Source organism: Oncorhynchus gorbuscha, linkage group LG25 (assembly GCF_021184085.1).
Source record: "Oncorhynchus gorbuscha isolate QuinsamMale2020 ecotype Even-year linkage group LG25, OgorEven_v1.0, whole genome shotgun sequence".
Classification (NCBI taxonomy): Eukaryota; Metazoa; Chordata; class Actinopteri; order Salmoniformes; family Salmonidae; genus Oncorhynchus; species Oncorhynchus gorbuscha.
This window is the reverse complement of record NC_060197.1, coordinates 16,571,960-16,588,949: the sequence shown is the minus strand read 5'-3', so window position 1 is coordinate 16,588,949 and position 16,990 is coordinate 16,571,960. Positions and strand designations below refer to the sequence as shown.

General features: G+C 41.8%; 3 protein-coding genes across 3 annotated transcripts; 1 reads left to right on the top strand and 2 right to left on the bottom strand.

Moving 5' to 3' along the window:
- Nucleotides 1-6,281: 6,281 nt before the first annotated feature.
- Nucleotides 6,282-10,204, bottom strand: LOC124013768 (V-type proton ATPase subunit F). The gene is made up of 2 exons (XM_046328274.1): nucleotides 9,805-10,204; nucleotides 6,282-7,337 (listed from the first exon to the last, which is right to left on the bottom strand). The coding sequence occupies exons 1-2, from the start codon at nucleotides 9,960-9,962 to the stop codon at nucleotides 7,136-7,138; spliced, it is 360 nt and encodes a 119-aa protein (XP_046184230.1). The 5' UTR covers nucleotides 9,963-10,204; the 3' UTR covers nucleotides 6,282-7,135.
- Nucleotides 10,194-11,474, top strand: LOC124013769 (ragulator complex protein LAMTOR4). Its single transcript, XM_046328275.1, has 4 exons — nucleotides 10,194-10,371; nucleotides 10,690-10,773; nucleotides 10,878-10,995; nucleotides 11,104-11,474. Exons 1-4 carry the CDS (start codon nucleotides 10,369-10,371, stop codon nucleotides 11,199-11,201), a joined length of 303 nt encoding a protein of 100 aa, XP_046184231.1. The 5' UTR covers nucleotides 10,194-10,368; the 3' UTR covers nucleotides 11,202-11,474.
- Nucleotides 11,475-13,268: 1,794 nt separating this feature from the next.
- LOC124013763 (ADP-ribosylation factor 4) lies at nucleotides 13,269-16,945 on the bottom strand. Its single transcript, XM_046328270.1, has 6 exons — nucleotides 16,734-16,945; nucleotides 15,934-16,014; nucleotides 14,813-14,922; nucleotides 14,532-14,603; nucleotides 14,131-14,256; nucleotides 13,269-13,948 (listed from the first exon to the last, which is right to left on the bottom strand). Exons 1-6 carry the CDS (start codon nucleotides 16,798-16,800, stop codon nucleotides 13,862-13,864), a joined length of 543 nt encoding a protein of 180 aa, XP_046184226.1. The 5' UTR covers nucleotides 16,801-16,945; the 3' UTR covers nucleotides 13,269-13,861.
- Nucleotides 16,946-16,990: the final 45 nt, after the last annotated feature.

Below are 16,990 nucleotides of genomic sequence, written 5' to 3'. Positions count from 1 at the left end.
ATAATTGTGATTTGTATATTTCTATGCCCACTGCTCCCGTCACAGCGCTTCGGAATCTGGCTGTGTTGACATTTGGCTGCCTGTGCTAATGCTGTCTCTCAGTGGGAGTGTCTGGGTGGGTAATGAGAGCCATTTATCTGACTAAGCACAGCCTGCTGTCCTGATGGGGCCCTATGACGAGAGAGAGAGCATCATCAGACTTGGAATAAAAGGAGCGTCTCATGTAAAGTTCCAACTGCAGTGAATTGCCATGACACGTCTCACATTTTTTGGACAATGTCTACACTAATACTCTGTGTTACAATAGAGTGTTGGCACTGATCAGTCTGAGAAAAAAAACGTGGCACTCTCTGGAGGTCATTCTCCCCTGTGTTGTTGTCTGGTGGTCAGTGCTGTGATTCAAATAGTCTTTGATTGACATAAATTGGGACTAAATTAGGGTAGTTACATTTCACATAAATGCCAGCCTTTGTCCATTGGGTTACATACAGTACATTGCTTTGAATGATCATTCATGTATTTTCAGAGAGGCTTTCGACTGAGCTGCCATATCATGCCGTCATGCTCACTGCACGGTCTTGTGAGGTGTGGGCTCCTCCTCGTGGTGACTGTACTAATAGACTCACAGCAGAGCTTTACTGGGTCTTTCTGATTTAGGGCTGTTTGAACAGGCAGCAATATAATTATGTAAGGAAAAGAGAAAGCTCGCAGTTATGTTGCATGTTCGACACATCCGTACAGTCTGCCTTTAATAGGCGACTACCTATCCAACTGTGGTGAGGGGACATTTAGGGGGCTGGTGGGCATGCCTCTTTCCCTACACATGCAGTGCCAGTGTCTGGCCGTCAATCCCTCTCCCTGTAACCAGAGTAGCCAAATGTAAAAGAATCCACTCTATTGTCCGGGCTCAGCGTTGGTTCACTCATCCCTGACTACAGACCAACTCTCCTTGCCCACCTGTGACAGCCAGGTGAACGGAAGCTGACCTGCCCACTTGGGAAAAGCAGGACTTAATACGATATGAATCTTGCAGGTGAATGATTAATGACATTGGGCCATAGCCTCGTAGCCGACAGGGGGAAAGGTCTGAGTGTCTGATGGTTTACTTCACATTCATAATTGAGTTACTTTATCATTTAGACAGTGTGTGTTGAAAGGGGAGAGGGGCATGGGGAGGGCACACAGGCCAACACGGCGATATCCATCTCAAACTCCCAGAACCACACTTTTATTTCACACATTCTATTTCGCAGCTTCATTTCCGTCTTCACAAAAATAGGATGAATACAAATTAAAAACCAGTGCGGTTGTTGGTGGTGTGTTTGTATTGTCACTTGGGGCCTGTGTGATCCGGTGGGCACCCTCACGCCACTGTGTCTGAGGTGGCGGAGCGAGGGAAGATGCCGTTCTTGCGGAAGAGGCTCTCTTTCACAATGGCGTTGAGTGCGTACATTCAGAGGGAGCACAGCAGGGGCAGTTACCGAGACAACTGGAAATGGACTGTAGTAAAGATAAAAGCTGGGCAGGACCATGATGTTACCCCCTGAATAGTTGTTCTACAGTATGCACAATTGCATGTGATGTGCCTGTTTATTTTGGCTATTTCAAAGTAGAAAACGTTTAAATATTCCAAGTCCATGATGAGTGGTTTTACCATGTTGCTAGAATTTCTCCCGAAGCCACCACTGGGCCCTTTACATTTAAGACAGTAATGCACGTTTTAAGGTACATTTTCTGCAGTTCTAGACATTGCCATGGGGCGGAGAGAACATTTTGCAATATTATAACAACATTTATGCAATTCTACTCATTTTGCCATGGGGCAGAGGGAAATACAGCAGGCTATGTGCTGTTTTAAAGCAAATTTTCTGCAATTCTACTCATTTTGCCATGGGGCAGAGGGAAATACAGCAGGCTATGTGCTGTTTTAAAGCAAATTTTCTGCAATTCTACTCATTTTGCCATGGGGCAGAGGGAAATACAGCAGGCTATGTGTTGTTTTAAAGCAAATTTTCTGCAATTCTACTCATTTTGCCATGGGGCAGAGGGAAATACAGCAGGCTATGTGTTGTTATAAAGCAGATTTTCTGCAATTCTATACATTTTGTCATGACTTATTATATCTGAGTGAGAGTGACTAACAAAATCAATGGGGTCCCTCTGGAGGTCAGGCCCCTGGCTACGTGCCCTGCGTGCCGGGTCGGTATTTGGCCATGATTACTACAAATGTAGATATGTGGCTAGACTAACTTATCAATCTAAAAATTGTTAGCTGTCATGGCTAATTGAGTGACTGCACGATCACATTTCGATCTTGTGTCTTGTGTATTCTAATATTCTAACTCTCAACAGTTGAGACTCTGGGGGCCAGGGGCCCTAAACGACAGCATGTCGCTTATGCCTGGAGCCGGCCCTGCGGTACACAATGACAAATATTTCATACTTTTCTTAAGTGATTAATTAAGACAATTATTAATATGTCTTTAATAAATAGCAACTTTTTAGGTTTACCACACACAAATTACACCCTCTGTACAACTTCTCTCCTATTGTGTCCTCTCCTCCATCACCAAGTGCTGCACATAAGCAATGGGCAGGTGGAGTGATTAAATCTTTCAACGTTTCTCTCAATCCTCTTGTCCTTCCAGATCAGTGATGCCAAAGGAAAGCAGAGAAAGAAAAGTAATGGCTTAAGAGCAATAGAGCACAGCCAGCAACTCCTGTATGAGGCCCCACGTTACACTTCCTCTCATTTCTTGCCGTTGCCATGTGGGTCTCGGGTGGCCCGGCCTGCACTCTCGTCCCCGCCCTGGTTCAGTATATGGCCCAGGGCACAGAGACTCACCACGCAGCCTTGAGGCGCTGCTACATAATATTCATGCCTAAAAAGAGTTGCCAAGAAGGACAGAGGAAACATTGATATCACTTCAACGATGCACAGTTTTGTAATGCTTTTTGTCTTCCCTCCTTTCAGAGATAAAGCGCCACCTACTGATAAAATGTATGATGACTGACTGAAAACATACTTACAATGGACGTTTTATTTCCCTTATATCCATAAGGAGTGGAGGACCGTTCTACCTGTGTCTGTGTGCAGTAGAGGGGAAATAAATTAAATAAATAATATAAAATAAATAAATTAATGACATATTGGAACATGTGCAAAATGAAAGGGTAGATGCCTGTTTATAATAATAGCATAAGAGAACTCACATAGGTAATGTTGAGTTGCTGTCTGTCTCGTTCCAATTCTGCATCAACTCCTCAGGCCTGTTGGCAAAAGAGCAACAACAGAGTGGAAGTTGAACTGCAACAGTATATATTTTCTATAGCATACCCACAATCCTTTCCACCAATGATCTTCCTCACGTTGAGCCATGTCGGTGCTGTTCCAAGGAACGTAAGTCTCCTCTGGCCTGCGTGGATACAGAGGAGATATCAGTAGTGAGTTAAACTACTCTCAGTCACTTCAAGCTATAGAACATTACTTGTTTTCTCAGCTGGGTTTCATGGCCTACAATACAGTATACATAGAAAACCCGCACACAGGTCATGGACTAACATCAAGGCCTTTAAATTCAACAGAAGATGATCACTTTATCAGTTACTCTGTCTGTCTGTACTTTGTTTCCCTTTGTGTCATTCTGCTCAACTAGACATTCATGGTTGAGTAAGGCCTATATTTTTTTTATGAACCGGAGTGAGTGTGGATTGAATCAAGAAAAGTGTAGACAGACATGTATGATTCTATTTCTATGTGGAAAGCAGGCATTTATTGCATCACTCCTGGCTTGTAAAAAGCTTTTATTCGCGTACAAAAGAAGTGACGTATATTAGGTTTAGTCACTTTACACAAAACAATTAAGTATTTGACATAAAGTACTCAACACATTGAATGTAATTTATGAACTATTATAATAGTTCAATCTACTCTAAACGCCCCCTTGCATTACAGTTTCCTTTTCATGCTCACAACTTACTTCAACTCTGGTGGAGTACATTTCAGAAATAGTTGTAGAGCAGTTTCTTGTTGTTGGAGAGCCACAAAACCTATTATCAAAGTCATGCTGCAACCAATGTGATAAAACGTGTTAGTAAAAAAACTGGTTGCCAATTTAAGGTATGCTGTGTCAGTGTCATTTTCTGCCTACCCCATGGGGGTCTTTGGTGGAGGCGCACGCTATCTCGTCTCCTTTCTGCGGGGCTGACCCCAGATGAGAGTGCATACAGGTGGGAAGGTAGCAGAGAGACACGCAGCATCTGGATTGAAAGGAGGGGAGTATCAGGTTAGAGGTCTGGAGTGTGTCCTGCTGGGTGGTCAGATATGCAGCGATGACCTGCTGCTAAAGAAACAGTTAAGGTTATGTATATGCACTATTGCTTTAACAATAGTGCAATTGGACACACACATAACCGTTGGACACACACATAACCGTTGGACACACAAACACTCACAGGCTTGTGTGCTCAGTCAAATGTTTCAATCACATTGTACTTGCGTACATTTTTGGGAGACTTACGGTATTGTGCGGTCGTAATCGCTGAAAGAGAAAGGTTTAAAAAGACGAGATTTTAGAACAATATTTGAGAAAAATGTCTGTGAGACCATGAAACTTGTTCTTTCACATCTTATTGTTACAATAACAATAACGAACAATAACGGCCCACAAGGTCCAACCCAAATTGTACTTCCACTTTCAACCCAACCCCTCTGAGAAGACACACATACATTTTGGAGAGGTGCGGGGGGCTGCCACACTGGCCTCCCGGGGAGATGTTATAGTGGGGGGTTAAGTGCTTTGCTCACAGGCATAACGGTAGGCAATGGCATCTAGGATTTGAGACCCGGGATTCAAACTGGCTCGTCTCTCTAAGCGCTAGGTTACTTGGCGCTCTAAATGGTTTACAACATTTGGTTTCAACACTATACAAATATAGACCCATAAATGTACTCACTGAAAAGGGAAGGGAATCTCTGTTTCATTGGACTCTGTGTCATTTGACATGAAGGGTCTGAAAGAGCAGTATGTTGGTCTCACTATTCTCACATTTAGTCAAACTCTTCCTAGTTTTTTGAAGTAATTATAACCCAACACTCACTGTGTTGTTGAGTTGAAGAGTCTCATATTCATATTGTCTTCAGAGGGGGAAAAAAATCACATGCCTCACAGGTCACAAGTCTATCCATTCATCCACACAACCTCTAATCTCCTATTTCCACAAGTAGGTAGATGTCTTACCTCTGAGTGCTGTTGAAGGGGCCTGGGAATCCAAAGACATAGCCCAGGAGGATGACACCGAGAGACCAGGCAGGGATCATCTGTTCTCCGGGAGGGCCATTAGGTCCGTGAAAAAATCCCATGTCCAGGGATAGGTTCATTCTGGGAGCACCTCTTGGCCAACATTCCATATTTTTACAAGGTGCAGGTAGTAGAACAGAGCTGTGTTTGTGCTTGTCCCTAGTTTAAGAACTCACGTGTCCAGCAAGATAAATGATAAGGCCTGTCTCAAGGTTGTTCAAATATTTTCCAGTTGGATCACAGCATCAGTGTGTGTAGGCCCATAAATAATGTAACACATCAGGTTCAGTCTCAGGATTTAATCATGGATACCACACTGAATCTGATTTGTCAGGGTTAATACACTGGGCTTTACGTTTAAGCCACTGGCACAGAGATAATGGGAAGTACTTCACTTCTGCCTAAACTATGCAGTGAGAAGTTCAACTTTGGCTTCATGTGAACTTTTTATTTTATTTATTTAACCTTTATTTAACCAGGCAAGTCAGTTAAGAACACATTCTTATTTTCAATGACGGCCCGGGAACAGTGGGTTAACTGCCTGTTCAGGGGCAGAACGACAGATTTGTACCTTGTCAGCTCGGGGGTTTGAACTCGCAACCTTCCGGTTGCTAGTCCAACGCTCTAACGACTAGGCTACGCTGCCGCCCAAACTTTACCCCACTTCCCAAAAGAAACTGGTCAAGTCACATCAGGAAAGCTTGCATCTCTTTTGAGATAAGTATAGTTGTTAGTGGGGTCTCATGACTGACATGTAACATTCTTGTTTTTCAGGCTACTAGCACTAGAAGGCTTTAGAATCAGCATGGAGGATTGCTGGATTTAATTTGAAGACTTTGTACAGTATGAAATAATAAAGTCTTCCAAGCTAACACACAGAGAATTGTTTTGGCTTTTGTGAGAAGTGCAATTGTCTTCTAACATCAAATATTTAAGAGAGTTGTGCTGGTCTTGATGGTATCATTAATTACTTACACAGTACAGGTTGGATAGAATAATTTATTTTTGTAAACATCTATTTGTTTTTGTTACAGGTATAAGTTAAAACTGTCACAATACATTACAACAGGTAGTCATTTTGCAGTGCTTATCATACATTTTTTTCAAGCTGTTAATTTTGTGAATTTTCTGTTGAGCTGTACCCTGTGGAATTATACTGTTCACTTCACCAGATGATGAAATACTACTTTGCAGTGTTTTTTTGTAAAGATCCAAATAAGGGCATTAGGACTGTTTCCATAAATGACAAATGTGAAGTTAGAACAGACAGTCACATGCATGCTCTGACAAATGTTACACTCAATGAATTGCAGATGACTATCCACAATTCTTTGCCGAGACATCTTATGCAAGCATACTCTCCCCAAGGTCATGACAAAATGAAGCAAGCATTTGAAAAACAGACTGGATGAGACCACAAGATACAGTACCTGCGTAAGATTTCATACAACAGCATGAATAACCCGAAAAGGAATACAGCAAAACAATTCAACCATCAATGTGGTCAATGAATAGTAATACCATAATGCTCCAGGCAAAGGAATGAAAAACTAAATATTACATCAAACAATTCAACATTCGGTCTGGTGAAAGTGCATTGCCAGGTGGATGGGAACAGGACCCAGGCAAGAGATGAGAGGTGGACTGTGGGGACCAATTATGGACTCAGTCAATATGGATAACACATGAAACTGCCATCAGGCATACTTTACAGCCTTCCATAGCATTGCACAAGATAACTAATTTAGGATCATGGACAGTCTCCAAAGTCCCCCTCCTCCATCTCTGTCCCTGCCCAGACCGCGACACTGCATCTTTGGGTACGTGTTGTGTGTTTATCGGAAGTCCTCAGCGGAGAACATGCCCTTGGCCCTGCGTAGGATGGAGTCCTTGGAGGCGTCGTATGGGTGCTCCTTGGAGGGTATCTCCAGCACGGCAGGGATGGACTCCATGTGCTGGTCGATGGCGTGACGGATCATCTCTGCTATGAACTGGTTGATTAGGATGATGCCGATGTCATTGCGAGTCAGGAAACTCCTGTGGGGGGCATGACAGAAGTAAATAAGTTAGACGACGACTGAACATTACAGTGCAGGTCTGTAAACAACAAGACACAAGGTATGTTGTCCAGCAGTATTTGAAGGAGTTATGATGAATCATATCACATAACTCGGCCTAACGGAACACAGAAATCATGATACCACCGACCTACAGGTTGTAACACCAGATAATGTGACACACACACGGTATCCATTATACTGGGAGTTACAGGTTAGGTACTGCTTGGTGTAGCACTGAGAATTTTCAATGCCAGGTGTTAACATCTGACATCCCCTATGCAATTACAAACATAATGGAGCATCAACGGTCTTCACCCTGTGTGCAAACAAGCTCACAGTTTGTCTGCTTTTAGCTATTTATCTTCAATCTCAAAATTAGGTAGATCAATTCACCTCACTAACTAGCTGACGAATAAGCATCAACTCACCACGTAGCTTATTCTTAATGTTCGTCCATTGGCTACCAGAGTGAGGACAGACATTTTTCAGAATCGACTTAAGGAAATAGGCCACTCCCTACCCGGTGTTGTGCCAAAAATCTCCCGACAGAATTCCCCCCCCCCCCCACCATTCGCGTGAGCGTGCACGCAATCAATCCTTCATTGCTGTGACTTTAATTGTATTTATTTCACCTTTATTTAACCAGGTAGGCCAGTTGAGAACAAGTTCTCATTTACAACTGCGACCTGGCTAAGATAGAGCAAAGCAGTGCGACACAAACAGAGTTACACATGAGAACATATATTATTATTATTATATTATATTATATATTATAGAACTTGCTTGCTAGATGGGGTTACCAACTTTCTCACTACCAAATAAGGGACAAAAGGTGGCGTGCCAGTGCAGTGCTACGGCAGTGTGGGTACAGTGTTGTGTGAATGAATATACAGTGTATATTCTTATTCAACTGGAAAGGCAAAACATTTTTATATCCCATTTAGTCAATAGCTTTACTAAAACTGTATAATTATGTAAACTTATGTGAATAAACAAAATAAATTAAGAAATCACAATTTGAACCTTTACAGCAAAAAATAAAAATAAAAATCAAATGCAAAAGAGGAAAAGAGGGGCATGAGTCACTCACCACTCACTTTTTCCATGGATATGTTTTGCTGCTCTTGACTGATTCAAGAAGTCCTTTGTAATTTTGCATAGCCAGAGAGAAGTCCTTACATGACAAGACACAGTTCACAGATATTTAAAGTTAATTTTTGATCAGCTCTGTGTTGCATCTGTTTCTTGAGTCTGACCATTTAATGGTCATCAGAGAGAAAATCCTCTACAAAGGCTCCTCAGAGGCCAATCAGCTTCAGTTTCACCATTACATTTTCTGGTGAGAAATCAAACCACTTGTCAATGCATGTAATGACAGTCAGTCATAGAACTTCAAAGTCCTGTTACTGCTTGGAGCTTGCCACAAGACAGGTCTCCCCAAGAGACCTGAAGTATGAAGTAAGAGCTGGCCAGCTTTGCAGGAGACGAATGACAGCTGGATGAAGAGAGCCATCGTGTTCAAACCAGTCACATAATTTCACACCACTCAATGTCAATAAAGGCAAAAACTTCATTGGGAAGCAGATACTGAGAAGTGGCTGTAGATCTTTAAAACAATTGTCTCAACATCCACTGACAGCTTATCACAGGCATACATGCAGGCAATATGAGCAATTATCTTTCAGAATGCGATTGTTGGCACTGCTCAATAACTGGTAAACGCAGTGGTGTTTTCCAAAGTTGACATTGGCATTATCTGCAGCACAGGCTGTGGGCTGTGATGTGTCTAATATCCAGTTCATGCTTTTCCACACAGTTCATCGGAGCTTGATGTAAGCCATTTGCAGTTTCATCACTGTCTTCATAAAAGTCAAGTAACTTACACTGCACTCCATCAGACACAGAAATATCTGACGCACACTGGAAACATGTTTCTATTTCCCTTGTTTATGGCATCATTGGCAGCAGAAATACACGGGCGCACCTTCGGTCGGGGACAGATCATCCAAAATATCCCGCAGTCTTTGGTCCTAAAACATTAATTGTAATCATCTCAGCTGTCGTTCGTCCCAAGTGCATCATCTTCACAACATTTAAGTCATGAAACAAAGCTCCGTTGAGCTCAAGGTTGCCAACAAAACAACGCATACAAAGTAGCATGATCAATTCACCTCGCTAACTAGCTGCCGAATAGGCATCAACTCACCACGTAGCTTATTCTTAATGTTTGTCCATAGGCTACCAGAGTGAGGACAGACATTTCTTCAGAAATAAACTTAATGAAATAGCCTTCCCCCCCACCCGGTATCTTATTCTGCCGCTATACAACTTTATATGCGTTTGTTGGTAATCTTGTTGTTTACGAAGTTTTTGGGACATATTCCTGTTGGGACGTTCCACAAATTATACCCACTCTAGATAGCTAGCTATAATTTAACACTTACTTGAAGGTCTCCTCTATCTCTGCGATGCTGGTCTCCTTTTCGACCACCAAGAAATTCGGTTTACGATTTTTATTCAGCTCGCCAATGCCACCGAGTAGGAACCCGGTACACGTATCTTCATCACCAATGACGGCAATTAATTTACCTCGTCCTGCCATTATTTAATTATACAAGATAAAATAGCAAAAACAAGCAATGACTGGATTTTATTCCTTCTCTGAATCACGAAGCTGTCAGCTGACCAGTACTTCCGCATTTGGGAGGTCTTCGGGGACGTCAGCTGTCACAAAACGCAGATAGTGCCATCTGTTGGTCAATAAAAATGTTTTATCATGAAATGGCGAGCAGGACAAAATGACTGTCTCTCACTGAAAATGTAATACATTGAATAGCCCTGAATAGTTTTGTAAAAAAAGAAAAAGTCGTGGTTTTTGTTTTCTGCCTCACAAAGGACAAAATCCTTATATATCGGAAAGACGTGACGTCACGTCAGCTGATGAAGTCACGTGAAGAAAGAGAGGAAACGCAGCAGATAGGCATACTCATAGGGCAAAACAAGTGAACATGGCAAGTATAAACGCTTATATTCTGATTTACTGCGACTCTGCATTGTGTAAAATCAACGTATTTAGTGGTTCATACTGTTGTAACGGCTACATTGTAGCCTATATTGTGTGTACTGTAGTGCGCTTGATAGTTTTCTGGCTTCGATGTCTCGCTAGCTAGCTGTAAACACGGATTTTTTTTGTGACCACTTTTACTTTTGACAAAAGCAGATGCTAAGGTATTCTCCTTAGAGCCTTAAACAGTTTGTGGTGGCAGATAACTGTATCTCTCCCACAGATCCTAACATTTGTCCATGCATGTCATTTGTTTGTGTTTTAGACTACTAGCACTCTGACACAGGGTCTGGAGAGGATCCCTGATCAACTGGGTTATTTGGTGATCAGTGAGGATGGCGTATTGGCGGTATGTTCACACAAACATGCGCACCTACATGTCCTGCCTGGTTGCAGCACGCCTATCTTCCACTCCATCTCATTCCCAACTACCCTGTTATTCCCTTCTCTCAGTCTGCAGGAGAGCTGGAGAATGATGAGCACACAGCGGGGGTCATAATGCAGATGATGCGGACAGCGTGCCGCTTCAGACTGCAGGGTGCTGCTGAGCCGCCCTTCAAACGCATGTCAGGTAAGTCAGACAACGCACACCTGGGTCCTAGAGTCACACACACACACAGTATTGCTGCTCCCATCATGCCACTCTAACCAGACCTCCCTGTGTTTGATTTCTCCACAGTCATGCTAGAGGACTATGTGTACACAGTGACCGTGTCTGGTCAGAAGGTGTTTGTTGTGAAACGTCAAAACAACCATAGGGAACCTGTAGTGGTGTAGAACTGTGTAGTGAAGATGAGTTGGGAGGATGAAGGCCACCACTCCAATCAACGCACTCACACAGGACAGGGACTCAGTAATCCACTGAACTGTTCCGTTCCTATTTCTATAAGGTTTCAGAACAACAGAAGAAAGTACATATGAAGTTATACTGAACAAAAATAAATGCAACATGCAACAATTTCAGAGATTTTACTGAGTTAAAGTTCATAGAAGGAAATCAATGGAAATAAATAAATTAGGCCCTAATCTATGGATTTCACAACTGGGCAGGGGTGCAGCCTGGGATGCCAGGCCCAGCCAATCAGAATACGTTCTTCCCCAACAAAGGGCTTTATTACAGCCGGAAATACTCCTCAGCACCCCCCAATCCCCTATGTGAAGAAGCTGGATGTGCAGGTCCTGGGATGGCGTGGTTACATGTGGTCTACGGTTGTGAGGCCAGTTGGACGTACTGCCAAATCCTCTAAAATGACGTTGGAGCCAGCTTATTCGAGAGAAATTAACATCAAATTCTCTGGCAACAGCTCTGTTGGACATTCCTGCAGTCAGCATGCCAATTGCAGGCTCCCTCAACTTGAGACATCTGTGGCATCGCGTTGTGTGACATAACTCCACATTTTAGAGGCCTTTTTATTGTCTCCAGCACAGGGTGCATCTTTGTAATGATCACGCTTATTTAATAAGCTTCTAGATATGCCACACATGTCAGGTGGATGGATTATCTTGGTAAAGGAGAAATGCAGGGATAACAGGGATGTAAACAAATTTGTGCACAATTCGAGATAAATGTTTTTTGTGTGTAATAAATCTTTTATTTCAGCTCATGAAACATGGGACAAACACTTCACATGTTAAGTTTATATTTTTGTTCAGTATAGATATTGAAGAATTCACATTGAATGGGCCACAATAGGCATCAAACTGCATGTGTAATCTTAATTGTTAACTTTTTGTAATGAGAAATGAAACAGAATAGTGCTGTGGTGTAGTCCGTACCGTATGTGACAAATGAATTGTCGGTTTGTGTGTGGCAGTTAGACTGGAATTCAATCTATTCAGTTTATAGTATCAGCACACATGCTATTTAGTTTGAATGCTCCCCAACAATGTTTTCTTTAACATTCTGAATGTTGCAGATAGAAATACCTTGGATAGAGCTGGCATCTTTAAATACTCAATAGAACAGACGCATGTGTTCTACTTAATACATTTCTATGTAGTAATGTTGTGCCCTACTGAATGTGGCTGGATGGAAATTTATATTTTTTGGGGTAACTCTGTGCTGGTTTTTTTCTAACCTGAACTAAGTGTCATGAGTGTGCAATGTTGCTATGTAATTGCTATCGGTACAAATGTATATACACATGCAATGACTGTTTTATCGTGAGCTATTGTCTTGGCATGTTAAATTGTGTGGGAGATTCAGGGCTTTATTTGATTACCTCAAAGCTTTGCTTATAAACATCCACATGCTTTGAACTTGTTTACAAATGCTGTTTTCATGTCGCACTATGCTGAAATTGCTCTGCCATTTCCTGGTTGCTAAAGTTCTAATAGTTTACCTAATTTCAGTTTGACAAAACCAGCAAGTATAGTGTAGAGAATCAATTGTAGCGTTTAAACTGCTGTGAAATATTTTTTCTATAAACAGAAAATATTAAGCTGTTAAAGTACAAGATGCAAAAACTAAATGGAAGGGGAAGCATATAAATAGCACACCGAACAAATCTACAGCTCTGGTCAGGCTGACCAAAACATTACAATGCAAACCATGCATATCTAAGTATTATTTTAATCTGAAGATTAAGTGGGAGCACCTCTGAGGAGAATGGAACTGTTATCAGCACTTTTTACCCCTGCAAGATGCAATTGACTTTTCATAAAGTGTCAGTTGTTGACAAACCTAATTAGAATCCACTCTGCTTACTGTCCAAAAACACTGAACAGGTTTAGGCTAAAATTGTTATGAAGAAACATTCAACTATTCAAGGGTCTCCATTCCTTCATGAACAACTATGTCCCACCTCACCCAATCAGAGAAGACAAATGACAATGTTTCAACAATTGAGAAAAGAAAAATAACATTTTTATTGCATCATAATGGCCTTTGAAATGACTGAAGGTCCTGCAATCTTCACATTGTTTAGGAATGGAACTGGCCTTCAGGTTCAGATCTCTGGAATGACTGAGTCAGGGGAGGCCATAGGGGTTTTACACCCGAAACAGCTCCATATACCGTTTCCAACAAACTCTTGGTATCCCAATACCCCCCCCCCCCCAACAAAATCTAGTGGCCCACCCTTCCATTCCACAATGATCAACATCAGAACACAACCATCATGTGAATCTATTTGTTATGTTTTTTTAAAACATGGAACTTAAAAACAATTTTACTGTTGAGGAAGTTGGGTGGTAAAAAGAAGAGTCTAAAACATCTGAATGTATGACAATGGGAATAAAAGGGAAGAATGATGAAAAAAGGTTTCAGAACAGGAACTGATCGCAAAGTCCATAACTGCAAGTTCTACCAGACAGACACACTGAATTTAAAAAGTCGCAGTTTTTTTTCCATTGATGTAATGCTCAGCTTGCACCCCTTCTACTCTTGCTCGCGTGTTCATATCTCGTTCGCTTCGGTCCTGCGATTTCTCCATTCTTTAGCGTTTCGACAGCTCGTTGGATAACCAGTCCAGTCCTTCGTATAGCCCAGTGCCCTGGGTAGCACAGGTAGCCTGGACATGCCACTGGAAGGAGAAACATAATGAGTTGCTGTACATAAATGCCAGTAATGTCATACATATGAATAACTCTGCAAAGCCAGTGTATACTACATGGACCACATGTTTATCTGATCAGAAATACATTTTACTGTACAACTCTTTGGAAGGACTGTTCAAGTGATAGTGAGAAAGAGAGAGATGCTCACAACTCTGCTGCGCAAGCTCTGCAGGCCCAGTTTGTCTGTGAGGTCGCTCACTGCCATAGCGTTGGGCAGGTCCTGTTTGTTTGCAAACACCAGCAACACTGCCTCCCTCAACTCATCCTCCTGCAGCTGTAGAGAGAAATAAAAGAGAATTGGTTAGGAGGACAAGGGGAAGGAAAAACATTTATGCAGGCGGCCATTGTCAATGGGAAACCATAGGCCACAGAAGGCTGTGTGTCAATGATCAGTCACAATGGCAACTATAATAATGAATGTTTATTTGCCCATGCCAACCATGAGCTCATTTTAGGTTCCTTTTCACAGAAATACTGCAAATGCAAACACAAAAATAGTATTGTTCCTTGACCAAAAACAGCTTAAATAGACATGTATGCAACATTTACCATTTTAGACAGCTCTTCTGCCGACTCTGCTACTCTCTCTCTGTCGTTGCTGTCCACTACGAAGATAAGGCCCTGTGAAGTCAAGGTTCAAAGGTCAGGCTACTATTATTTTGTCTACTGTACATATTCACTTAGCTTTTTGGATAAACAATAGGTTCTTTTGACAGGGTCCATTCTGACACATTGATTCTAGCACTATTTGTATATTTGAATTAAGACATCAAAGATATGCTATGATGACCACTGATGTAAGTCACTGCTGTCACAGGTGTGTATCATACCTGTGTGTTCTGGAAGTAGTGCCTCCAGAGGGGGCGGATCTTGTCCTGACCGCCCACATCCCACACGGTGAAGCAAATGTTCTTGTACTCAACAGTCTCCACGTTAAAACCTGCTCGGTCACCGAAGAGCGAGAGAGAATCAGCAACATGAATTCACACAGAGACTAGATCCAGTATCACCAGTCTGACCTCTACCAGCATAAACAGCTCCGGTCTAGATCATTATGGTAGAACTCAAGGTTCTGTATAAATGATAAGATAATTAAAACCAATTTGCAATAGGAGTAAACTACTCCGTGTAGCTCAAATTGAAAATGAAAAACGATGGAATGGTGACCCAATTTTGTCTGATCTTAGGTGGGACAACCCATTATTTTCTTCCCTACTTACTTTGACTAGGTGTTTAGACATTTATCAACCAATCTGCTCCATCTAAAGAGCCCTCTCACCCAGCAAGCCCCAACAGCTCTGGTGCATGGAGGCAGTGCAGCCATCTCTTTTTTAAATTGTATTTTTTTAATTTAACAAGGTAAGTCAGTTAAGAAGACATTCTTATTTACAATGACGGCCTACTCCGTCCAAACCCGGATGACGTTGGGCCAATTGTGCGCTGCCCTATGGGACTCCAAATCATGGCCGGATGTGATACAGCCTGGATTCAAACCAGGTACTTTAGTGACACCTCTTGCACTGAGACGCAGTGCCTTAGACTGCTGTGCCCAGAACTATGGTCATGAAAGGCTTAAAAGCATTCACTTCTATACCTCACCATCATGTCCAAAAATATATTTTTTTCTTAAACTTGACAGACTGAATTGTCGAGTGCACAGCTCTGTGTTGACCATAATGTCAATTTCCATAACCATTAAACAGGGTAGGCCTACATCTGTGAACAATTGGACTTGATTACCATGGCATCAAAGATTGGGCTCAGTGTGTGTCATGCTACGTCAGTCACCAGAACAAGACATCAAAAGAAATCTTAATAATTTGCTCACAAGCTCAATGAGAAAGCAAGTTCCCCATTTAAAAGACAGTGCCAGGAGTTGAGAAGGCCCATGTTTTGCATATAGTTGTGTATGCTAGAGATCTATCCATCTTTGGCTCTGAGATTTTCTTACCAATGGTTGGAATAGTGGTTACAATCTCCCCCAGCTTCAGTTTGTAGAGAATAGTGGTCTTTCCAGCAGCGTCCAAACCAACTACAGAAGAAAATAGTAAGGTCAAACTTCACAATCATAATAAACTCAGATGTTTTTTGTATGGAAAATACATAACCTAAGCAAGACAAACTTATTGTACTGCAACTTCATGAAAGAGACCTCTTGTAATAGCTACCTATGTCAAATGAAATCCCTCTGACAGCTGACAGAGAGGGTGCTTAGTTTTCCATCAGCACTGTCAAACTGCAATGATTTGGACAACGTATATAAATATATAGGGTTGCAACTGTGCCTTCAGCTCAAATTAGGAGCAGCATCCACAACCCCAAAATATAGGCTAACACACACAGGTGTGAGTTATGGTAAGAGTGATGTAAATTAGTCTAGATATTTTGTATTAAACTAGGGACCCATTATAAAAAGGTCACGACAGCTACAAACTTGAATAGTCCTGAGATGTGACGTAACTAAGCCATTCGTTGGTATACAGTGAACAAACTACCAGTAATTATTGTGCAATAGCACAAATAGCTATCCATTTTCCTGCCTAAGCCGGAGTGTTATCCTAGCTAGTCTGTGGTCTTACTCTGATTACTCGTTGAGAGCAATGTTAACGTTACAAGACAAATAGAACTACATAGTAAACTACCTGTTCATTTAACTGTAATATTACACAAAAAGCAAAGTACATCCCTGATAATGGGAAGTTAAGCTAGCTAACGTTAGCTAGCAGCCAGGTTGATAAAAGGATTGCTCACCCATAAGTATCCTCATCTGTTTTTTGCCAAAAAGCCTGGAAAATATCGACGAAATTGTTAGCCCCATGTTGTGAAAGAGCTCCGCGCGACGATACTTAAGTAGAAAACCAAAGCTGTTTATTGTAACCAGACAGAGAGTGGGTGCAGCTTTCCTTTCGCAGTCTTTTCAGATGCCACGTCCAGGCCAACGCGGAATAAATGACGTCATCGCTTTCACATAACTTTATTCACAGACGAGTCTTCATTCATTTTTTCCT